The sequence below is a fragment of the Stegodyphus dumicola genome, chromosome X2 (assembly GCF_044657685.1).
Source record: "Stegodyphus dumicola isolate Sdum_Otavi_A_Nest chromosome X2, ASM4465768v1".
Taxonomy (NCBI): domain Eukaryota; kingdom Metazoa; phylum Arthropoda; class Arachnida; order Araneae; family Eresidae; genus Stegodyphus; species Stegodyphus dumicola.
In genome coordinates this window covers 193472320-193498817 of record NC_140781.1, presented here as the reverse complement: position 1 = coordinate 193498817, position 26498 = coordinate 193472320, and the positions used below count along the sequence as shown (strand labels likewise).

General features: G+C 31.4%; 1 protein-coding gene across 1 annotated transcript in view; it reads left to right on the top strand.

Moving 5' to 3' along the window:
* The window catches only part of TppII (Tripeptidyl-peptidase II), a 313141-nt gene extending 292489 nt beyond the window's left edge, over nt 1-20652 (top strand). The window contains exons 26-30 of the mRNA XM_085809472.1: nt 1461-1569; nt 1666-1814; nt 8210-8492; nt 17808-17927; nt 18850-20652. Of these exons, the coding sequence (XP_085665598.1) occupies nt 1461-1569; nt 1666-1814; nt 8210-8492; nt 17808-17927; nt 18850-18939 (751 nt within the window). The 3' untranslated portion in view covers nt 18940-20652. The remainder of the gene's footprint in view (nt 1-1460; nt 1570-1665; nt 1815-8209; nt 8493-17807; nt 17928-18849) is intronic.
* The last annotated feature ends 5846 nt before the right edge of the window (nt 20653-26498 follow it).

Genomic DNA, 26498 nt, shown 5'->3' with positions numbered 1-26498 from the left:
TTTTCCAAACGTTTTGATAAATAAATATTAAACTTTTAGATTTACATTTATTTCAAGTATCTCTTATGTGTTGAATTAACCACTGAAAAAACTTTTGACTTGAACTAAAAATTTACAAATTATGAAAATTTTCAAAGTGGGACAAACTTTGAGAATAAATAATGGCAACATTTTTTTTAGATATTAAACTTATTATCAAATTATTATCAAATCTTATTATATCTTATTATCAAAGAAAATTTGATGCAAACAGAAAAAAATACATGTACTTGTATGTAAAATGTAAACTTCTTTATATCTTGCTACATCTTTCAGCTAGAATATCTCTTGCCATTTCAATTTTAAGAAATTTCGTAACCTTGGGGGAAAATTCCTAGAAACTATCTTTATCATAAATTATAGATGCTCATTAGTCATGCTGATTCGTTTTTTTTAGACATATTAATTTTTAGAGGCCAAAAAAATTTTCATATATATCACAATGTATTTTATTCAAAGATGTTAATTTTTAATGGCAATGAAAATAATGTAAAATCGGGCTCCAAATAATTAAAATGTTAACCCTTTCATCAAATTCTTGCCATAATAAATAATTTCATGAGAACGCTAATTAAAAGGAAATATGTTTGTGGGCATCGTAAAATTATTTCAGGGGTCACACGCAGCCTGTGTGCCACCAGTTTGAGTAGCTGATATGGATATAAGTACAAATGAATTGGGGAAACTCAGCTTCATGATTATTTGCTGAAATTGCTTGTATTTGCTGAAAATGTCTTGGAGCTATGTCTCAGAAAAGGCAGTAAAAAACTTTTGTAAAATTGCCAAACTTTTAATAAATGATGAAATAGAGAATGTTGAAAAAAAACAATGTCTCCAACTAACTGATCTTTGAGGAATTTAATATTTAAGTAAATAGTGATTTAAAACTCATGTTGCAGGATTAATTAAAGAAGAAGACATCTGCTAGTCACTTTCTGAAACAAAACCAAGCACATCTAGAGATAAATTTTCTTAAGAAGAAAATTATGAAATTAGTAAATTTCTAATAAATGCTTTGATAAAGGATGTCCTTCGAATATTAAAATTAAGGTTTACAGCATTATTCAACAGATTTTACAGACATTTAATTGAATATTTATTAGAACTTCATTTGACATTTATCTATAGTTAATGAGAATTAAGTTTGTATCAGCGAAAAGTCCGTGTAAAATTTCATTTGCTTCACTGGTGCTTGAAATTGCTCTAAAAGTCCAACTTTTCATTTTAAGCATGAAGTAGTGCAATTTTTTCAGTTTTGTTTTTTCATTTATCCTTTTTTTTACTTGATGCTGTTCATTACTTTAAGAAAATATTTACAAAAGCTGTGTGTTTAAGATATTTTAAATATAATTAATTAATCTGATAACTTATTTTGATTTTGATTTAATATTAATTACTGTCTTACAAAATGCTATTTATAGATTATCTGGTAAAGCATCCAAAGAGTTATTTGAAGAAACTCTTGCAAATGAAAAAGATGTTCAGTGGCCTGTTCTTTTGGCTCGCTTACAGTCATTAGATAAAGACAATGTAAGTCAAGAAAAATTTGTCTTTTGTGAATAATACTTGTGATTGTCAATGAAATGATAATTCATAGTTCTAAATTTTGTTTTTCTCTCTTTATAGGAGAAGAATTCACAGTGTCAAAGAAGTGATGTGCTTTTAGCTGAAATGATCCATTTAGCTGACAAAATTTTAGCTATTCTAAATAGTATTGAAATTCTTGCTAGTATAGGCAGCAAAGCAGATAAAAAGGAATTACTTGATTATAAAAAGTAAAAGATTTTTAAAATATCTATTTCATTCAAATTTTTTTCATAACTTAAAATTTCTAAATTAAAATCTACAATTCTTCAAGGAAGTTACAGATTTGCATTTCTTATTCAATTTTATTTTGTGAGGAGTTAACTTTTCTAAATGGTTTTGGCCTTTAATAACTATATGCTATTTTCCTTTGCTATGTACTATTTTACATTGCTTCAAATAATATAACTAGACTAGAAGCTAAAATCTCTTGCACTATTAGAGAAAGAAACTTTTATGTGTATTATGCATAATTTTCCTCAATGAAAAAAGGTCTTGTTATGTTAATTTAAATTTTTGAATAATGAAAGCAATTTGTAAGAAATTATAGATTTCTCAAGTGAATAGTAGTGGGTATCTGGAAGAGACTGTAAAAGCAGAAATAACTAACTCAAGATGAAATAATTATAAGACATTTATTAAGTCAGTTAATCAATGGGAAAAATCAATAAATGGAAAAAAGATGCTTATTGCAGTGACATAGATGAATTATTAAATGTTTCACACATTTAAAAACATTTTGCATTGCATGAAGTTTGTTGCCATTTATACGGTAAAACATATTTCCTACAGAGCATTCTATACATAAAAAATAAATGATAAAATTGCAACAAAATACACTCTATAACAAAAAAATTGATGCATCAAGAAGCGGTTGTTCTTGTCCAATGGAGACCAAAATTGATGGATGGGAAGATTTTGTACAGAATAGAAAATGACTAAAATTTCAGAGCAATTGAATGATTTATTTCAAAGGTACATAGTTACAAAGTAACACGAGCTCAATAAGGTGTTGACCCACCTCTAGACAGCATAGAAGCTGCCACACACCATGGTATAGACTGATAAAGCTCCCAAATGGTCTCCTGCAGTATTTCTTACCAAATTTGCTACAATTGTTGGGCTAGGTCATCAACATTCTCTGGTAGATGCAGTTGCCTTCCCATCATATCCCAGACATGCTTGATGGGAGAGAGGTCTGGCGATCTGGCTGGCCAAAGGAGTGTTTGACAAGCTGTAAGATAGTTCATAGCAACATGTGCCATTTGTGGTCTGACATTATCTTGCTGTAAAATAAGGCCAGGATACTGCAAAAGGAACGGTAGCAAAACAGGTCTCAGAATGTCATCAACATACTGTTGTGCTGTAAGTGTGCCTCTAACGATGACCAAACGGGTCCGGCTATCAAGGGAAATGGCATTCAAGACCATAACTCCTGGTTGAGGTACTATGTGGCGTGCACTACTGAAAGCAGAATCGGCATGCTGCTCTGGACATCTCCAGGTATGTTTCCAATTACTTTCACAACACAGTTAAAAGCGGGATTCGTCGCTAAAGACTATACGTCCCCAGTCAGCATCATTCTGACATGATCAAGCCAAGCACCACTGTAATCTGGCTCAACAGTGTGCAGGTGTGAGTGGCAGGTGACCTAGTGGTCAGTACAAGTGTAGATTTCGCTCTGTCAGCCATCTGTGAATGGTCATGGTGGACACTTGTGTGTGGGTCACACGTCTGATGGTTGATAACAATGAATCAGGCACCGTGACAGCTGATCTGACAATCAGTCTGTCCTCCTGATCTCTTGTGGCCCTAGGTTGACTGCTACCATCATGACACTGAAATCTGCCATTGTCCATGCATTCTTGTGAGCATTTTTTAATCCCCACACTCGTATGACTCGACTCGTATGACAAGCAATTCTCTGATTTGCGCAACCTGCCTCTTTCAGTGCAATGATATAACCTCTTGACAACTCTGGCAGTGTCTCGTAATAAACTAGAATCCGTTGGCAAGACATTTTTTCCAGTCATTGAAATGTATCTGAATTGTAATGCAAGAAAAATTTTTAACAACAGTTCAAGAACAGATCCTTATGTGCATCTGCTGGATGCCCAGTTCCAATGCGCTGGAGATCGCACTATTCATTCATTGGACACCAAATTTAAATCATTTGTGTATTTGGTCAAAGCATTTATGCATATGAAATTTCAAAGATTCCTTCTTGGTACATCGATTTTTTTTCTTATAGATTGTATTACATTGTAAAAGTATGCATAAATTCCACAGACTCATAAGACCTTCAAATAATTACACACTTGAGAAATGTTGTAGCTTTACTTTGTTTCTCTTTAAATTTTATCTGCCTTCCAGGCTTTGTGATATACAATAGAAATCAATATATCTACACTCCAGTTGTCCAGATTACTTGTACTTTCTTAGCAAAGAAAATCAGGATGCTTCTTAATTATGTTAATGTATTTGTATCATACATTGTTTCAATTCATATAAAAAGTAATGAAACACCAAGCATTTTTTAAGAACTTAATAAATTAATTTGGAGGACTGTGTATGAAGCATAAAGTTAACCTACGGTGTGCAATAAAAAACTGTGTTATAAACATAATTTATAAGTTTAAAAAAATTATAAACATGTTGTATAGTAGAACTTTAAACAGAATATTTATCGCTGAATTATGTGGTGAAATTTCGTCAATGCCATATTGATATGCTTTTTTGATAATTGTTAAGCTCAAAATGTTTCCACTCATAAATGGCTATCATCAAAGTAAACTTATAGAGAATTCTCTTAACAATGTTTTTCCTTCTTACAAACAGTTTTATATTTTCTGCAGTTACATTTCCAGTTGTTTATCCTTTCATTAACCACAAGCTAACAAGCTCTTTAGTCAACCATTAACGGCTTTTGTAAATACATACAGGTATGTCATATCATTCATGCTCCTGCTGTAATCTGTGGCAAATGAATAAGAGATTAATTCACTAGATGTTTCTTACATGTTTTAAGATTATTAGCAACGTCAATAACCCTGCACTGAAGAATCAAGGCAAAATTAGCATTTTAAAAATTAAATTCCTTTTTATTAAAATTTTGTATCTTTTATTTATTAAGTACTTGCTAGGAAGGTTTTTTGTAGCCTAGAACTTTTTGACTTGAAATATTAATGTTAAATCAGTCATCTTGTGCTTTGAGTCATACTGGAAAGTGTTATTTTAAAAGTTATTACAGCACAAAGTCTGGAATCCAGATGTCCAGTATCCAGAATGATCTAATATCAAAACCTCTGAGCTACAAACAGATTTTTTTTTTTTTTCCTATTTTTCTTTCTCCCTCTTCCCCAAAAAATCTAGAACGTGAGAATGTGAATGAGAAATGTCAAAAATCGTTTGATAAAATCTGATTTATTTCACCAATGTGAACTGTTTGCGCAGATGATATTTGCGATGGTGGGAAACTCATTAAAGCCTGATATGTCTTAAGACTGTGATATCAGTTAAAATTAGCTGTAAAGTGCTTACATACTTAATAATTTTTATAGCTAACCCATAAAAATTATTAAGTCTGAATTATTTTTTATCTTGAAAGGCATACTTTCTGGCAAAATATGGCAGAACTGTAAAATTCTGAAAAACTGTAAGTTACTACTGCATTACCAAATAGTTGATTTCATTTGCTTATAAAGATCAGTTTAGCAGTTGATATCTTCAACAAATATTTATAAATGGGCAGAATTATTTATATTGAGTTTTGGAAGGCTGATTATTTTAGTCCATTTAAGAAAAAAATGCATATCTTCTTGCATGGTTTTTGTAAATGTAAGCTATTGCTGGTTCAAAATTAACATCATGGTGGGTGAAATGTTTAATATGCGTGATAGAAGGGAATGAAACATAAAGGGTGTATATATATATATATATATACAGTACAAAGTCCGTAATCCGGACTCGTCGGGACTTTGGCGATTCCGGATTAGGGGTTTTTCCAGATTATAGGTCATCAATTTAAATCTGGTAAGTTGGTATGCAGAAGTTATACAATTAAAAATATGAAACCGTTATATATGAAATAAAGAACAATTATGATCTAAAAGGTATCAAAATTTACAAAGAGAATAAGCTTAATATTTATTTGTTTACTTTATTAAACATTTCTTTCAATGTAAGTTGTTTAAGTTGCTTCGTTTTTTTTGTACTAATACTTTCTCTTTAATTCTCTCTTCTATAAACAGACATAGTTTCTTGTTCAGTTACAATGTTCCACTGTTCAAATCCTGTAATTGCTGTGTCGAGAATACTGACTAACTTGTCAATTGAAATTTTTTCGTTTTCAATAACCTCTCTTTCACTTTCTTTACTATAGGAAGCACGCATGTGTAAATGCTTTACTGGCTGTACGTGCATGCGTAAGTTTGTCGCTTTGAGGTCCGGATTATAGATCATTCTGGATAATGGACGTCCAGATTATGGACTTTGTACTGTATATCTATTTGTTTATCATTATTTATTATCATTCCAAGGATATACAGTACAAAGTCTGAAATCCAGATGTCCAATATCTAGATTAGGATTATTCAATTATGGCAAAGCACACGAGGGCTATCTGCTTAAAGGAAGGGATGCCTTCGTGGAGGGCTTTCTAAGGAAAACTGGCTCGTATACACGTTACACATGGGGAAAACCACGTAAACGCCCATGCAGCCAGCCCGTTCGCGAGATTTGAACCTCGAACTGAACTACCAGTGTTCAGCGTCTTTTACGCTTGGCCGCTGGTCGGCTCCTATATCTAGAATATGACTTGCTATTTTGGCCTCCAGACAGCAGCCTCCCTCAAAGAATTAATAAAAAAAAATAATCCCACTACAAAGGCTAGGAATGGACAATGTAATACTTGAAGGAAGGTGGTGTGTCATAAATACGATTTTTCTTCTAATTAACTAATTTCTGCATGTTACTTTCAAACACCTGCTAGGTAAGGAGTCACACAGTATCAAGTGACAGTACATATTGATGCTTTGATGTTGGCCAGGATTACATTTTTGGTGTTTGAGAGGGGTTAGCATTTTTTCTGTTCGACCTAAATGATAATTGGAGCCCCAATGTTACCATGCCTGTATACCATTTTTCTAGATTTAAACTGATGATGTAAAATCTGGAATTCTATTACAGTATAGTTAGTTCTGCATCACTTAATATTCCCCCTCTCCCCAATTTTTCTCAGCTTTTCTATACACCATTATGTGTAGTTAGGTGAGCAGATTTGTAAATATGTTATTTACATTCAGAAATGTGAATTCAGTGTTGAAAGATCTTTCTTGTGAGATGGAAAACTGTAATTATCAGGCACTTTTTAAAAATTAACTCAACCCTAATAGGAATTTACTGGCAGATGCTACTTATTTGGTATTTGTAACTCTTGTGAATTTTATGGATGCTTCATTTGCAGAATTTGAAAGGAATTTAATCATGATTAAGGAATTTCAGTAGCTATCTTGTTTTGTCAAAAATGGAATGATTTTATCTGAAATTATATTTCTAATTTTACTATTGTAGTTCAAAAGTAGATTTCTGTAGTGCAATAGGCAATATTTTGGCCTTTAATAAAGTAAAAAAGTTTTTTTTTCCTCACTTGGTGTTAATTTGTACCTATTTTATGATTTTTATTTTAACTGTTGGTGTTGAGACCCAACAGAAATAAAACATATGTGATCTATTGAACCACAGATAATCGTTATGAAAATAAATCGTACACAACTGATGTAGTGGAAAATATACTTTGTTCCCTAGCAATGCAAGTAACAGTTTTAAGTTGCTCAACAGTGGCTGCTAGAATTTTAAAACAGTTACAATTGAAAAACCATAGTAGAATTAATGAAGACAGCAGCACATTTGGAGGGTAGGTGCGGTCATGCTGAATTTCAGTAAAGATTCTATTTAACTTTAGCATTGAAATAGCTATTTTTATGTTATCCTGTAGGTCAGAATTTATTGTAAAACTTTTCACTGTTGCTTATTGTTATTTCATTAAACAGAATTGTTTAATCAATGTTAGGATAGCAATAGAATTTGATTGAAATGACTTTTGGATAAAAATTGCATGTTTTTCTGTCGGTGCATATACAATATCATGGATTCTTTTAGTTTGTGTGTAATATGATACTGCATAATGCAAATTTTACTAGTTTTGATGTACATGATCCCATTTTACATTATTTCCAGCTACTGCACTAAATTTAGTAATTTCCCCTGCAGGGTGTTATTAAAGTATTTAAATTCATTTCATTTTAATGCATAATTTATAACACTTAACTTTAGCTCTTCTCAGTTTTGAAGCCCGGGTAAGACCGTTAAATACCTCCAGTTTTTTTTTTACAGGCTCAGTCCCATATAACTGGCTTTTATGAGTTTTTTTTTTTTCTCATTCCCTGGAAAAAAATGCTACCTGTAGACATAAATCTAAGAGTGTATAAATTCTAACATAACCAAACTTTTAAACTCTTTATTTACAAAGTGTGCAATTGCATACGTCTGTTTTTATATTTGCATCTAAGAATGTGTTTATTTTCAGAATGGAGCAGCAAAAGCATTGCATTATTGAAGCTCTTGTCAAGAAGGGCAAAGCTATGTGTGATTATTTACTTCTAAAGGCAGATGTTAATGCAGAAATAGATTACGATAAAGAAACAAGTGAAGCTTCTGATCATGTGGACTGTGAAAAAATGTTAATTGAAACTGAAAGTGTTGATCCATCTGCAGCTGACAATGTGAAAAATTTGTCACTAATTACTTTAGATGCAGTTGATGAGGTTTATTGTGAGCTTCAAAAATGGTGTGATATGTCAGACTCGAAGGTATGTTATAATTGCTTTTCTTCTTATTGAGTTTTATTACCCTTCGTTATGTTGCTATCTTACATTTTAAAACCAGAATTGGCTTGATTAATGTGTAAAGATTCAGAAGAACAGTGTTTTAAAAAATGAAAGTGATTGTGTGTGTGGATTTATATATTGCCTAATGCAGAGACAGATAGGCTGAGAGCTATGAAATTTGGGTTATCCAGATGGGGATCCTCAATGTTTGTCTAGCTGGGGGCCTGTGTGTACTTCAGAGCAATTTATTTTAAAATTTGACCTAGGTTATTTGATATTTACAAGATTTGTAGATTTTTGCATGTACCACTGCTAAACATTTAAAATTATACTTCAGACAGAGAAGAGAAAATGTTTTACACATATTTTACTCAAAATGTTGCATAGTTTTCAAAAATTGCTGAATTTGTTTTTGATAATTGCATCTCAGTTTTTAGTTTCACCATAAAAGTATGTATATCTCACAAAATGTTGAAATTTTCTCAGATAACACAAGCCTTTTAGCTTTCTTTTGAAATGAGAATTATAAAATTTTTTATTAGATAATTTTCTGCAACTTTTTGAAACATATATGCCCTTTCTGGTTTTAAAGAATTTTCTTATCTTTCTAGGCTATGCTGTTTATTATATGTAACATTATTTTCTTGTTTTTCTACTGAATTTGCACATACAAAAGGAAACATAATAAGAGTCAAAATCAAAAGCAAATTTTTATACCCGTCCTGCACAATAGCTGCTGGATTGAATAAAATAGATTTAAAAGTTCTAAAGTTAAAAGTAAATTGGAGTCACAGCAAGGTTATTCCTCAATAAAATTAATATTAGCAATCATGTACAAGAGGTTTAACACAAAATCCAAACATATCAAAATTAAAAAAAGAATTCATAGTAATACAAATAAAAATAAAAATGAAAATGCAGAAAGAGTAAAAAAAAAATCCAAGATACAAAAATATAAAAGTAAAATTAATCTCCTTTTACTGAAACTCCAATTCAGAACTCATCAGGGGAAAATTAATTAAAGCTTCACAAAAGTCAATTAATATGCTTCAAAAACGTGCTTTGTTCTCCTGGTTCATTTGGCATATGCCGCCATTTTGGAGTCGATGATCACCCTACTCGAAGGTAATCATTTTCCAGGCCACACCCAACATTTGGCACCCCCACACACAAAGTTTAACAGGATAGTACATTTTGAACACATGTTTAAATATTTAGTTCTGCTATTGGACACTTTGAATCTTATCACATTCTTTTTCCAAGAACTACAGTTTTTTGCATCTACTGAACAGCTTTGAATTCTTCAAAGAACAGTTTGATCGTCTGAAGAATTAAATATATTTCTTTTAGAAGATCATCCTAAGATTTCGGCAAGTTTGCCCTTTTTTTTTTTATTTTTGTTTCCAATTGGTATCCAGTTTTAGTTGATAAAGCTCGGATTTGATTCTATTATTTAAAGAATATTTGCAAAAAGTTTTTCATTTTCTTGGCATTAAAAGTTTAGTTTAGCATAATCGAGAATCACCCAATTTTTGAGTGTTGTGTAAAAGACAATTTGGTTTAAAGTGTATTAGATTTACTTTTTATATTTATATGTTTTTGAATTTCAGATTTGCATATAAGCATTTTAGACCAATTGGATTTTTTAATGGTCTTTTTGCTTAATGTAAAGTTTTGTAGTTTTTTTTTTTTTTTTTTTAGTCAATTTAGCACAATTTTATGTTTTATGCATTTTACCGAGTTTTTCAAGGGCGTGTAGGAAAAATCCTGATACATTTGAGATTCAAGTTTTGGGTTTTTTATACATTTTCATATTTTAAATGAAAATTTAATAGCTTCTTTTTTTCGGTTTTTGATCTGAAATGAACCAGGAGAATGAAACACGCTTTCGAAACATGTTAATCAACTTTTCTGGAGCTTTAATTCATTTTCCCTTGTTGAGTTCTGAACTGGAGTTTCAGTAAACGGAGATTAATTATTATTTCTATATTTTTGTATCTTGCCTTTTTTAGCCTTTTTGCATTTGCATTTGCATTTTTAGAGTTTGTACTACTATGACTTCTTATTTTAATTTTGACATGTTTAGATTTTGTGTTAAACCTTGCGATTGGTACTATTAATATTGTTGAGGAATAACCTTGCTTTGACTCTAATTTACTTTTAACTTTAGAATCTTTAAATTTCTCTCTCTGTGTATATACAGTACAAAGTCCGAAATCCAGACTTCGTCGATTCCGGATTTGGGATTTTTCCGGATATTAAATCATTAGTTTAAATCTAGTAAGATTTTTGAGTGAAATCATAATTCTAGCAACAATGCACTGAAGCTTCAAATCATGCTGTATACTGAAAAAAAGAAATTGCTTTTTTCAGCTGTATACCTGAATTATGGAAATTATTATGCTGCATACCTCTGTATTTGTGTGTATTTAATTATGGCAAAGCACACGAGGGCTATCTGCCTAAGGGAAGGGATGCCTTCGTGGAGGACTTTCTAAGGGAAACTGGCTCGTATACATGTTACACATGGGGAAAACCACGAAAACGCCCATGCAGCCAGCCCATTCGCTGGATTTGAACCTCAGACCGAGCTACCAGTGTTCAGCGACTTTACCACTCGGCCGCTGGTGGGCGCTGCTGCATACCTGAATTGCAGTATTAATAAAAAATATTAATTTCATATTTTATTTAGCTATTAGTAAAATTTGTATTGGTTCTAGAAACAATGAATGACTCAATTTCTGTGGGAATACTTCAGCAGCTGAGGAAGGAAATCTTCCTTGTCAAAATGGATACCTGAAAAGTTTTATGAGCTATATATTCATTTTTCAAACTGTCTTAAATGAATTAGAAGTTAAAATAAAAATTCACATTTATATCTCAGTGTGAAGAAAAATATTTTTTAGTAGGTGCATTTTTGTTTCCCCATGAATGAAAATATAAATTTTTGTTTTATCATCACTGTAAACTGTATAGCGTTTTATGAAGGCTGACTACAGGTCAGCCTTCAAGAAACACTATGCAGTGAATGGCAAAGTGAAGATGAATCCTGTGCTTACACAGGATATATGTGTTCAGGTTATTTAAGCTTGGTTAGGTAACAGGCTTGGTTATTTATGTGTTCTTATGTTCTCTCGTGAACATAATATCAGAACTGATATTATGCTTGCAAGAAGCATACAAGTTAAACATTGTCCACTTAACATGGGAAGGAGTTCTAAGCCCATCTAGAATTCTCTTGCTTTCATTGAAGTTTTGTTAGCTCTTTGTTTTGATGTTTTTGACCTGTAGATGTTTATTTTGTTTTATTTTATAGTTTATATTTTCTTAATTGGGGATATAATATTAGCTTATTTTGTCTGACTTTTAATTAATTTGCAAATGAATATGAGAGGGCTCACCATTTTTGAAGCACTGAAAATGCTAAACAAATTGCCTTCAGATAGTGAATCCAATACGAAGAGCAGAGATGAACATTTTTGAGCGGTATAGAGAGTAGCAGGCCTACACATTGTGCACCCTAAGTAATGCTAGATCTGCTATGGTAATCAGAATCTAGTGTTTTTTAGGCAAAATCTTTTACACTGTTACATGCATCCCAGCAATGCTGTCTTCAGTGCTGTTTTCGAAGCTCCATTCATTCTGTGAGCCTGACTCAGGCACACCCACAAAATTAAAATGGTATGTGCTATCTTTTAAAAATTTTATCTGTGTACTCCTCTAGGTCTGATTAGACTGCCTACTTTTTTGGGTGTTGAGATTCCAACTTTAAAAGTTAGCATGCTGGAAAGGGTTAATCAGTCTACTGCTAACACAAAGACACTAGTTTCCAAAAGTTAAGCAACAAACAGAAAATTGATGATAATTTAGAAAGCATGCAAGCAAATTAGACATTTGGTGAAAATATTTATTATACCATTTGCAACTTTAAAGATTGGAAAATCTTATACAGGATATTTACATTTTGTGATAGCAACAAGCACATAAATCTCTTTCATTCAGACATACACATTAAATACAGAAAATTTTTCAGTAGTGAGTATACTTACCCTGAACAGAAATACAGTCTTTGCAGTGATTGCAATTGCTGTTTATTTTGGTTGTCAATGAGCTGCATGGGTTGCAATGCCCACTTTACACGTGAAGGAGTTCTAAGCCCATCTAGAGTATGCGGAGGAGATTAGAGGCCCGCAACACATCTTCTGAGAGCATCCTGCATATGTCCGCATATGCTGCATGTACTCAGTAGAATTAAGACTGATAGAACATGCTGGCCGTTCATGTGGACATTTTCTTTTTGAAACAATTGGTGCAGAAATGAAGGTATCACCAACTGCACAGCACATATATATACAATGTAGGGTCCTGTGTGTTTTTTCTGTACCTCTAAGCATATTTAAGTCTTTGTGCCCATCTATCCATACAGGAACACTCCCTTCTGCATAGGTATCCCTTTCCCATATGTTAGACAGAAAATGTAAAATGTTTACTTTTTCTCCATATGTAAACACATCAAGAATCACTCTGTGAAGCAAAGTGAAACTCATCAGTGAACAGAAGAGTCTTCTTACTAGTTTTCAGTCATTTACATGACTCTGTGCCCTGTTCAATCTCCTTCTGGTGGTCGAAGGTAAGCAGGATGTACTATGCGAGTCAAGTAGTGTTCAGACTTCTTTTCTGCAGCACCTTCTGCATACTGTCATAGCTGGTAATGTCCTTCCTGTAGCAAAAATAAGCCCAGATCTAAACTGAGATGGAGTTGGACTCCTGTTGCAGGATAAGTCACAGATGCTGGTTATCTGAAGAAGTGTGAACTCTCGGCCTACCTTCAGTAGGTCTTTAAGAGGTTGAACCAATTGTTAGAAAATGGTTCCACAGATCTGCTTGTAATCAGCCTATGACTCTGTAAGGAAATTCTGTTCACAAATATAATTTTTATATTTATCTCAAACTCATTTTTACAGTTTAGCTATCTTGAAATTGTTTAATATACCATAATTCATTGAATAGCAATTCCGTCCTAAACAACTGGTTTTAAGCTGCATTATATTTATGCAAAATTATGGCAGTGCCTCTCTTTTGCATTATGCTTCTTGATGCAGCATGCTTTTATCTGTAAGATTAGCTATCTTGAAATTGTTTAATATACCATAATTCATTGAATAGCAATTCCGTCCTAAACAACTGGTTTTAAGCTGCATTATATTTATGCAAAATTATGGCAGTGCCTCTCTTTTGCATAATGCTTCTTGATGCAGCATGCTTTTATCTGTAAGATATCCAAATTTCAAGAATTCGAAACTATTTTAGCTGATTTATCATCATTTTTCAATTTGTTGCTTAACTGTTGGAAACCAGAAAACAGAATTTAGATAAAATTATGTAAAATTGATAAATTTAATTAAAAGTAGAAAATGTAGGCACAATTTATCATAGATATTTCTTATTGTTTATGGCTTGCCAGCAGCCAAGTAATAAAGTCACTGGCTGGAAGTTTGGTCAGGCCTATTTCTCTTAAAAAGTCCTCGAGGCATCTCTCCCCTTAGGCAGATAGCCCTTGAGTGCTTTATCAGAATGTATTTATAAATTGCAGACCAAAAATCCTCTTCCCAAAACAGAATGTTTATTAAAAAATATGAAATCGATTACTTATGTTGTGAAACTGTAATATGTTCAAGAAAATAAGTGAAAAAAATTAATTTGAATAATATGAATATGCAGACTTCTTGGATGCAGAGAAATTTTGTTCTAATTCAAGTTTGTCCAAAGTTTTATTAAATATATTTAACACTAGCTCTATGAATTATTTGAATTTAATGCTCCCCTTTTTCTCTTGAAAGTGAAAATAGATCCTCATATTAATTTATAAAATGTGTAAATATCAGCAGTATTCATAACACAATAAGTGAAATTTTAAAAGCCTATGTCACTGATTTGACCAGTACCAGCATTAACTATACCATGGCTCAAATTTTTATTTGGCAGTGGGATAAATTACAAATTGATTAATATAATTTATTTTCTAAACATACTTGGAAATATGTTGTAGTGCAATAATGTGTCAATCAAGCAAAATTGAATTATGCCTCTAGGATATAAACTGAGTGCTAACTTTATCATTTCAACATAGACCTTTAATCTGTGAAATTTAAATTTAACATCTCAGGCGTTTAATCTGTGAAATTAAAATTTTTATTTGTGTGTTTTTTATTATTTTACATGCTATCCAATATTTAGTTATATATTAATATATAAATACTATAATACTATAACCAGCTTTTGAATGCATAAAATTTTAACCTCCATTCATAAATATAATATTTTTTTTAATTTGGTGTTTAGCAGCATGCTGTTTATGAAAATTCAGAATACGTGCTTGTGTAGGAGCATTTGGTGCACCATTAGTGGAATTTATTTTTATGGTTGAATTTTATTTCTCTCTATATATATATGTATTACATTTAAACAAATTTAAATTCTTAACAAATATGTATAAAAGTAAAAAAGCAAATTTAAATTTAAAAAAAAAATGTGCAAACATGTAAAAGATTTAATTCTCGAACTAATCTACAATATCATTTAAATTCAGAAGCATAAGCAAATAAAGTGCAAAATCTATCCATGAAAATAAATCTACTAATTTAATAAATTAAAATTAAATGAAAATTAAATTAAACAATTTTAAAAAAATGCATATGTGAATGACCATAGAATAGCCTCCAAACCTAACTCCCCAATCATTCAATTCGTAAGTGGTAGATACCCTTAGAAATTAACATTTAAGTATTAACATTTAAGAATTAAAGTTCAAAAAGGAAAATACTAATGAAGTCTTTTGGTTTTGACTTTTACCCTTGCCTGCATGAAAGACAAAACACGAATTGAATGATTGGGGAGTTAGGTTTGGAGGCAACTTCCCCTTGATAAGTCTGTCTCCTGCCTATTCTATGGTCATTCACATATGCATTTTTTTAAAATTATTTAATTTAATTTTCATTTAATTTTCATTTATTAAATTAGTAGATTTATTTTCATGAATAGATTTTGCACTTGATTTGCTTATGCTTCTGAATTTAAATGATATTGTAGATTAGTTCGAGAATTAAATCTTTTACATGTTTGCACTTTTTTTTTTTTTTTTTTTTTGAATTTAAATTTGCTTTTTTATTTTTATACGTATTTGTGAAGAATTTAAATTTCATTCCTTGCAGCAATGGTGCAAAGAATATTTAATTAAATATGTATTTAAATTTAATTTTTTTAATTAAATTCGATTTATTCTTATGTATTACGTTTATCTAGTATTGGTATATTTTTTTGAGATATTTATAATTTTTAGGTTTTTAATTTCAACTTTCTTATTTTCTATTTATTGGATATTTTGAAATTTATTAGTTTTGAATTTTTATTTTTGGGGGCCTTTGTGTAAAATGCATTCTAAATTTCTTACTTTTTATCTATACTGATAAATTTTCATCAGCATATTGCATGAAAATACTTTGAATGTACTGTATAAAACTGGACAATCCAGAAAGCTTAGGAAATGCGAAGTGTCAGATATATGAAAATTCCTGTTAGTTAAGTGTATAAAAAATCCAATTAACAGTAGGAAATCCAAATGATGAAAGAAGAAATTTCCAGTCTAAAGTGACAGACACAATCATTTGGTATTTGTTTGTGCTCATTTTTCCAAAGCCCGCATTTAAAATTATGTTTTTGGGGGGTAAGAAAATGCACTGTAGACAAAAGCTGATGTGTTTTTTAATAGGCTTTAATCATGTAGAAGTAAAACATCTTTTCCAATTATAAAATTTCATCGACCATGAAATTTGGTAAATATCCTGCCAAACTTGCAGCAGTGATTCCGGCAAAAGTTTGGGGTTTTTTTTATTTAGTCAGATAATCAACAGATATAACAAATAAAAACTTTAATCACTTGTCATATTTTTTACATTTATCAACACTGTATATTCATTTTAAAATAAAGTCACATATTATACCCATTAGTGCACTTTTCTTGATGTTGGATCGCATAATTCTGAAAACATTGCACTCCAGGCTGTTCTGTTGAAGTGAGTTGAAAGCGGGTCCCCAATTTTAGACGTTTTATGAAAATGAGAGGGAAAATAGACAAATATAATTAATTAATGTTGTTCTCTACAAAAATTAAATGGGCTTATCAAGGATTAATTAATTGGTTTAATTGGTTTTATATAAAACCAAGGCAAAGATCTTAAGATTGTGTTGTTTATGCTTGTCCGTTATTGGCAGTAAATGGCGTTGTACGGCTGTACTTTTGGTTGAAAATGGTCAATGTAAAAGTTTGAACCCATCAGCATGAAGTTCACGATAGGCTTATCATAAAGCATATAATAATAAAAAATAATACGTTCATAATTTTAATTCTCATCTGTGTTATTGCACCAAGGCACATCATCTTCAGTGCCATTTAAAACATTTGTAAGGCAACATTTTTAAAAAAATTTCTTTTTGATAATATCTTTAGGAATATCTTTTCATGATTATTAGATATCAGCAAAAATGTTAAAATATTCATTATGAAAGTAGCTGTTATATAATTTTACATTTAAAAAATCTTAATAAAATGTGTAGCTGAAATTTGAAGTGTTATGGTGATTCATATTGCGTTCTTATGCCATGTATTTACAGTAAGCTAGTATTAACCTTTTGGTGGTCATCGATGAGCTCAGCTCGCATTCCATTTATGCACTACAGTGAGTGCAAACAAACACATTCCCATTACCAATTTGCAACTGACAAATATTGTGCATATTTAGGAAGTAAGGATTGCTTAATCTTGCAACTGCTGAAGGATTAATGCTAGTGAGAAGTTAGTTTTATTATCCACTGTTTCTTAATATTTTTTTGTTATGTTCTAGGAAATTAACTTTTAGTGATATTCTACAAGTTTATTAAATCAGTAAATCAGGATTATTTATGGTTACTGATTTGAATCGTCTACTAAAATATGTGTACTAATACTCTACAAATTGATTGAAAAGGGCTGTACTCGCATTAACTTTTAAATTTCTCATACCCTATGCACTTCCTTGTGTTTCTACAATAAATGCATGCCTTGGTTAAGCAGAATTACATTTTACATAAGAAAATTACTACAGTATGTATTGTAAAAATGTTACCATACTCTGTTGTGCATTAAGATTGGAATATTTAATTGACATTTTCAACTTTTTCCCTTCAGAAATATTATACTGTCTTGTGTGCAGCTTAATTTGGGCTGTGTTGTCAGTAATTCATAATTTGTATTCATTTTAGGTTTCTTTATTTACTGAGAAACATGCTTTAGTACACTGTCATTATGGGAGAGCACTGAAAATTCTTCTTAAGCAGCAAGATGAAAAAAGAAATTTAGATACAGAGAAAAAGTGCATAGAAGTATGTTTCCTGCTTTTCATACTATATATGTATAATATTTTCTCCATTGCATCTAAAATTCACTTAGTAGATTCATGTAGAATAGTGTTTTAATAACACCAAGAATTTGATTTCATAAAATCATATATTCACTTTGTTATGGGTAAAGCATTCCTACCTCTCTCTCTGCTTCTCTTCTTTCTCTCTTTGTATGTGTATGTAGTAGGTACTAGGATGTGTGCAAAAAAAAATATCTACAGAGCTTTATTATCTTGGACAACATGTTTAGTTACATTAAAGTAGTATATACAAATTTTCACAATGTGGAGTAATTGTAAATCATAAATTATTACATGCTTGGTAAAAATTGACAAACATCATGTACAAATTATTCCACTGGCAGATACAAAAAAGGTTAATGATTTATTAGCTCATTACTGTATTTTCCTTGTTATTGGTTTTTTATAATTTACTTTTAGTTATGAAAATTTGGGTCTTTTCATTGCAATGTAATGGAATGTAATTGGTTTTTGCATTGTTTTATTTCTTTGTCTTTCAGGTATATTTTATAACTGAGGAGTAATTTTTAAAAACTAAATACTAATTTTAAAAGTGCAGAGAAACTTAATCATCATGGATTTCAGCAACTTACAGATCTTTTCATTAATTTTGTAATAATTTTTCTATATCCAGTATCTTAAGAGATGTGAAATAAACTAAAACTAGGTAAATATTAAATATAATTCGTATAATACCTAAATTTCAAATCCATTTTCTATTTCAACAGCCTGTTTTATTATAGTCAAACTTCATTATTTTGTTTTAATTCCTATAAAAAATTCAGGTACAATTTGAATTCTAATCCTCCTTCCCAGATTTAAAATTTCTTTTATTAGTGTTACTAATTGCAAAGTTATTAATTATAATTTCATTCCTTTTGCAGCTGTACAAGAAAATTGACTGGAACCATTGTGCATATTTTTATGAAAGTAGTCTTTTAGTTCGGTTCCCATTGTCATACCGATTATTTTAATATGTTCCTTTTTTAACTTTCATTACATATAATCATCTTCATAAACAGATCTTTGAAAATTCTACACTGCATATGCTAAGAATGAAAAGTTTACAGGTAGTAAAATGACAGTTTTTTCTAATTATTTTACAGGCGAGTTTGCGTTTTTGTAGAAATATCTTTCTATAAAATTCTTTCTGTACTGTATTAACTGATATAATATAAATATTTTGTCATGGACTATTTTAGAAATGGATTTTTAATTCTATATACTGTTGTATTAAATTTGCTTTGTCTGATTTCTAATGTATGGTGAAATGTTAAGTGTAGCAAAAATTTACTTATTGATGTAATTTAAGTGTAATCAAATTTTACTTTCCACAAAATCAGTAAAATTTAAATTTACCATCTGCAAAATCAGTAAGGAGGTTTTAGATTACAAACATAAAAAGAGGTTCTTACTTTTAATAATTAATTATATTGAAAAACTTTTTTTAAAGGTTTGGGTTTTAAAGATTTAGCAAACAATGTGTTATATGGAAAGAATAATTTCTCTTTAGTATATTTAGTATATAAAAGTCGAAAATGTTATTCCATGTATGGCCTGGGAGTTACATGAAAATATAGTAAAGATATATTTTCTCAAGTACATTTTTGCATGTAATTTATTTAAAATCTTCTTACAGGAAATTCATGAAAGGAAATACTAGAAAACTCCATTTATACTAAAAAATATTCCTCTTATTTAAATCTAAACCATTAATCTAAGTATTTCTGCTTTATCTGCTTTAACAGTTTAACCCTCTGCCTGCTCAATTTGTGGACCAAAATCACTTCCAATTTTTTTTTTTTTTCATATTTTAAATCTATATATATTGGAAATGCACTTTGTCTTTCTAGAAAATATTTTTTATATAGATTTTTATGATGAGAAACTAAGTTGCCCAAAAAACCAATTTCAGATGTTACCACCAAAAAAAATCTTTTTTTAAATAAATTTTAGTTGAATTACAGTTAATTTCTATTTATGGCATAATATAAAAAAGTAAAAATGTACAAAATTTAAGAAAATATAAAGCACTGAGTGAAAAATACCTTAGAAATGCAGTTTAACATGATAGAGTTCAAAACAGGGTTCAAGGCAAAGTCCAGCTTCACAGTCTTTGCACCAGCTTCAATAAATCCAATTAATGATCGATCTAATTATTAATATAATCAATAAATCTAATTAATAATTCAATAATTTAATTAAATAATTAAGATAATCGCTGAACGTTTTCTAGCAGCCATTTCTGTCAGAAAAAGTGAAGTTTGAGCGCTAATACCACGTGCCTTCAAATGCAGCAATTTAGTGGACAACTAATGATATCTTTAGGCCAAAAGGTAAATCAAACGCCTAATACTGCATATAATTTATTTCAATGGTTAAATGGGATCCACTCCTCAATAAAGTAAGAAAAACATATGCCCGCGGGATAAGCAAATTTTGCTACATTTGAGTTGCTCGTGGAAATCGCAGGATGATCAGCCAGAGGGTTAATATAGAACAAAAGAATGGTAGAATTCTGAAATATTTATTATAGTTATATATAGTTCTATGTCAATTTTTATTTTTTATATCAGTATTTAATATTATTTCTGTATGTTATAATTGAAAAGAACATTATGTAATTTCTATCTCTTGTATGAATTTGTAAGTGTGAAAACATTGTAATAAATTTCTTTTACTGGCTATATCTAAAATCTGTTTTTTTGTGTGACTATATGATATTTGTCAAATGTAAATGCAGATTTGCAAAAAGATACATAATTCATAATTTTAAATTCATTTTAAATTCTGTAGAAGAGCACTTTTGAAATGATTTTGTTATTTTTATAATTTTAAATCTTGATACTGGATAGTATTGATTGGATATTCGGAATTATATACTGAAGTGTAGAATTTCTCTTTAATGCCTGTTAAAATGAGAAACACAAAATACAATTAGGGCATGTTTTTGTGATTGTTATGATGGCATGTACATCAGGATATTAGCAGCACAAATAGTGCTTTCTGAGAAGTTTTCATCTGTAATTATTGGAAACATTACAGCATGATCATAAATAAGCATTTCCTATTATAGTTTTTTTAATTCTCAAATATTTAGATTTTGAGTGAGGAATTTATTGGGTTGGCAAATACGTAATTGCGGATTTCACTCATACATGGCTTCAGTTGAATTTTTAGGGTTGCAGACGTAGTACAAATGTAAAACACATTTTATTATTTGATAGTTGGCAATTCAGCTGTCAATCAGTAAAAAACATGTTTTGATCGGTTGCGTAGTTTTCGTTTGGTGTTCATTGAAAAATGGAAAATCAAAAGGAACATTTTCGTCATATTTTGGTTTTTTATTTCCGCAAAGGAAAAAACGCATCGCAAGCTCATAAAAAGTTATGTGCTGTTTATGGTGACGAAGCCTTAAAAGAACGGCAGTGTCAAAAGTGGTTTGCCAAATTTCGTTCTGGTGATTTTTCACTCAAAGATGAAAAACGCTCTGGTCGTCCAGTTGAAGTTGATGACGACCTAATTGAAGCAATAATCGATTCGGATCGTCACAGTACAACACGTGAGATTGCAGAGAAGCTTCATGTATCACATACATGCATTGAAAATCACTTAAAACAACTTGGCTATGTTCAAAAACTCGATACATGGGTTCCGTACGAAATGAAAGAAACGCATTTAATGCAATGCATTAACAGCTGCGATTTTCTAAAGAAACGTAATGAAAATGATCCATTTTTAAAACAACTGATAACTGACAATGAAAAATGGGTTGTTAGAAACAATATCAAGCGGAAAAGATCGTGGAAAAGACCAAGTGAACCAACTCAAACAACATCAAAATCTGATATTTATCAAAAGAATGTTTTGTTATCAGTTTGGTGGGATTACAAAGGAATTGTTTACTTTGAACTCTTACCACACAACCGAACGATCAATTCTGATGTCTACATCGAACAACTAACGAAATCGAACAATGCAGTTGAAGAAAAGCGGCCCGAATTGACAAATCGAAAAGGTGTTGTATTCCATCATGACGATGCAAGACCACACACATCTTTGGTCACTCGGCAAAACATATTGGAGCTTGGTTGGGATGTTTTGCCACATCCACCATATAGTCCCAACCTTGCACCATCTGATTACTTTTTGTTTCGATCTTTACAAAACTCCTTGAATGGTAATAATTTCAATAATGATAATGATGTCAAATCGTACCTGATTCAGTTTTTTGCTAATAAAAACCAGAAGTTTTATGAACGTGGGATTATGATGCTGCCTGAAAGATGGCAATAGGTCATTGATCAAAATGGGTAATACATTACAGAATAAAGTTATTTAGTTCCATGAAAAAATTGTCTTTAATTTTCTAAAAAAAATCCGCAATTACTTAGTTGCCAACCCAATAGAAGCTGAAAAATACATAGATACTTAAAATTTATTCATTTTCAGGATAGTTTGATTCTCCTTTTCTAATTAGTGTGTTTCCTACAAATTGTGAAATCTGCATAAATTAGCGAAAAAGGGACTTGTATGTAGACAGTGAGAAGTGCTTCATTTTTTAGATTTTAGACTTTTTTGATTATGTATTGACCATCTTTTGGGGTACGAAACAGTTATCTAAAAAAGTTTACATTTGGCCCTGTATTCTATTATAAGATTTGAGTAAGCTGAAACAAAATGGAATTTTCTGATGATTTTTCTCATTTTGTACATTAAATATTCAATAGATGGGTTTGTATACGATGTAGAGTATTCAGCATCAGTGTTGTTGCATTTTAAGTGATATAATGATGGTAGAAATGATAAACATTTTTAGAAGTACATTCATGCTATTCCCATCGTACTAAAATATTTGAAAGCATTTTGGTTTTATAAAAAGGATGGGGATTATCTGATATCTGGTTTTTCCTATGTGAACATGAAGCAATGCCCTTAGAAAGTGCTCCATGAAGCCATACCTCCCTTTAGTCAGATAGAGCCCTTGTGTGCTTTGCATATTCAAATAGCATAACCTGTTTCTAGTTTATTTGACTATTGCCTTTATTATTTCACATAAGCAGTTAGCTATATTTTCAACCTTTCTGAGAATATCTTAAAAATACAGTCGAATATATTCTTTATTTCATCCTTTTTACTGCTAAGAAGTCATAAGGTTTATAGTGTGTCTGTGTTAGTATAGTCAAAAGTCTTTAATCCGGACTCTTTGGGACCTTGGCGATTCCGGATTATAGATCATCAGTTTAAATCTGGTAAGATAGCATGCAGAAATTATAAAATTAAAAATATGAAACCGTAATTTATGAAATAAAGAGCAATTATGATCTAAAGGGTATCAAAATTTACAAAAAAAGCTTAATATTTATTTGTTTACTTTATTAAACATTTCTTTCAACGTGCGCATGCGTTAAGCATACATTACGCATAGTCGAAATTCGAAAATTGCAACCAGAAAACTATTTGATGTGTACTCGTGATATTTATAATGACGAGGAATTTGATTTAAATCATATCAAAGACGGAATACATCGAGATGAAATACTACATTTAGTAAAGAATTATAAGCTGAATAAAATAAAAACATCTGCCGTGAAGATAAGGATAGTGCTGACAGATCAACTTCCAGTTCATTGCGCGCTGCGACGTCCCCCCCTGCAGAGCAGCGTGAAATTGATAAACAGATTTCGGAATGGTTAGAGAAACAAAGGATATTCCTTTATCCATTTTTTGCAGCAATTCCCCTTTTTGTTTGATGGACATCGAAACATACTTTCGCATTGTAGATCCTTTGGTAGCTCCAGCATCGGAAATTCTATTTGACATAATCGAAAGTTCAAGCTTACTTTTATAAAATTGCTCTATCTGCGAAAAGTAATAAGCCGGATCCAATTCGAAGATTAAGGAACAACGCAATCTGCAACATTAACTGAAATAGATAATTTTAGCTTAGCTTATACCATCCGTTATACATTAAACGTGCATGCGTAAACATATTATTCACATGCGCACACGCCTATGCACATGCGCAGAAAGTTTGTAGCTTTGAGGTCTGGATTATAGATCACTCCAGGGGTGTCCGGATTAACGACTTTTGACTGTATTGTGAAATTTTCAAATGGGACAAATCTGAGAAAGCATTCTGAAAAATTTTGAACAAAGGGCTACTTTTCATTAAAAAATAATATTTTGCTGGTTAAATGATCACACTCTACAAAAAAATATTATAGAGCCATATAAGAAATTGATCAAGAATTGGAAAGAATTTCATTGGAGCTGCTTTTTATATTATTACCATTTGTATAAATGAATGGCTTTTGTAATGCGATGTAAAGACATACTGCCATTATATTTTTCAACTACAGTACAAAGTCTGAGATTCGGATGCCCAATATCTGGAATGATCTAAAATCCAGACATTAAAGCCACCAACAGTCTTTTTTTTCTTTTAGGAATTTTATTTTGTATGCTGTATGCATGCACATTTCGTTTCTTCCTTCCATAACAAAGCATGCAGAGAGTCCGGACTCTTTATTTCACTTCAGCACTAAATAAAATACTTTGTTACTGAAGACACAATCATTTTAGCATAGATTTGTATGAGCGATAACTTTACTGCGTATCTGCTTGGCATGCATCTCAAACCGAAACATTCTGCATAGAAACATTATTGATTTTACACCAATATTTTATATTTAAGACACAATAAGACGCCGAATGAATACTAATTGAAAGCATGTTTATCAGTGCATGACAACTTGAGTAATGATTCGTGCAGAGATGCCTAAACAATTTTTATATTAGTATGACAAAGATTATGGTAACCATTTATGTTGACATTACGCTTGGCAATAATTACAGATTTAAATTAAATGCGCTAAGAATTGTTGATGAGAAAAAATTTTAGCAAGCATTTCTTACCAGATGTTACAAAGAAAGTTTGTTTATGATACACATAGGCTAAAAGATTACAATTAGTGCTGTTTGAATTAAGAATAATTGATTTGTTATTCAGATAAGCCCAGAACTGGCACAAGAGCTCGTATGGCCACACCAGGCAGCAGAATTTAGACAAAACTTTTGAAATTTAGAGAAGCACCAAACAACAAAATTAAGCGATGACAAAATATTTTTAATTTAGAAAAGCACTGGGATGCCGAATTTAGGGGTGGTAAAATTTTAGAACTTGGGGAGGTGCTTGGTAGTATAATTTAGGACCCACAGAGACTGCATCAGGCAGTAAGATATCTAGCCCTCAATAAGTAGGAATTTATTTATTCAGAACTCAGGTAAGCCTTAAGCATGTACGAGAAATAGGCACAAGTATAATAAATAATTAAAATAATACAATTCGGGCTTAAGTGTCTCGGCGCACGATAGAAGCAAGATAAAATTTAGCATAACAACATGTCTTCCATTGCTAATCTTATGATAGCTGATACTCTCAGCTGACACTGAAACTGCTAAAAAGTATTACATTTTTTTCGTTTTCTGACACCAGTTGTTACGTTATTTTCTTCCTTCACCTTCGTACGGGGTTCCTATGGATTTGGAGTGAATAACGGCGACACTTGATGAAGTATCGAAACACACTTTATTGGGCCACTATTAATCAGGACAGCTCCAAAGTCACTTTTGCAGTCTTCGAAACACTCGCTGGAACAATCAGCAACACAGCCCTCAGGTTATTAGACTATCACGGTGGAGACAGCTTCACTGCAAAGCACCAGAGTATAGCTCCTGACTCTGCTTGGTCGTTATCGGAACTTCACATACTCTCGAGACTCTCCACACTGCAATCCGCAATGCATTCGACACACAGAGCATAGCTCCCGACTCTACGGTTCAGTCGTTCCCAGAACTCAACACGCTCTCTCGACAATGCACTAAGAGACTCCTTCGATGCACTCAACAACCCACTCGGCACTCGCTGGCCGGCTGTCAACTCAATTGTCTCCGCACGGACTAACTAGATGAGACACTCACACTCTAGACGAGACACACTCACTCGCCCTCTCGACAAGGCACTCTCTATACTAACTGCGGGCCAGCAAGGTTCATATAGCTTTAGGCTTGTGATCGAAAATATTCTGGGCTAAACCAGTAAGAATTCGTTCCAGAAGATTCTCCATCCGTCTATGGCACACTGCCAATTTTATTGCCAAATGGGCGATTTATCATCAAATGTGGCAACCCTAAAACTGCTTTGAAAGGAAGCCATCTTACCGTGCCTGTACATTTCTTAACACTGCACGTCTCAGACAGTACAACTCTTGGTCAAAAGCCAAATTTCATACAAACAAAATGTTATAAAACAAACAAATAGCAAAACTAAAGAAACAAATATTTACATGATGTACAAGTTATATACACAAATTTAACAATTCTAAATTTCTACAGAATTAAAGTTTAGAATGAACTTCAATCTCAGTCTTTTCATTAAAATATACCCGGGTCAAATACCTTTCCACTGCAGTTCTCGAATGTATTTCTGCTTTGCATATCACAGTCTGAAGATTCAGTCCTTTAAGACTTG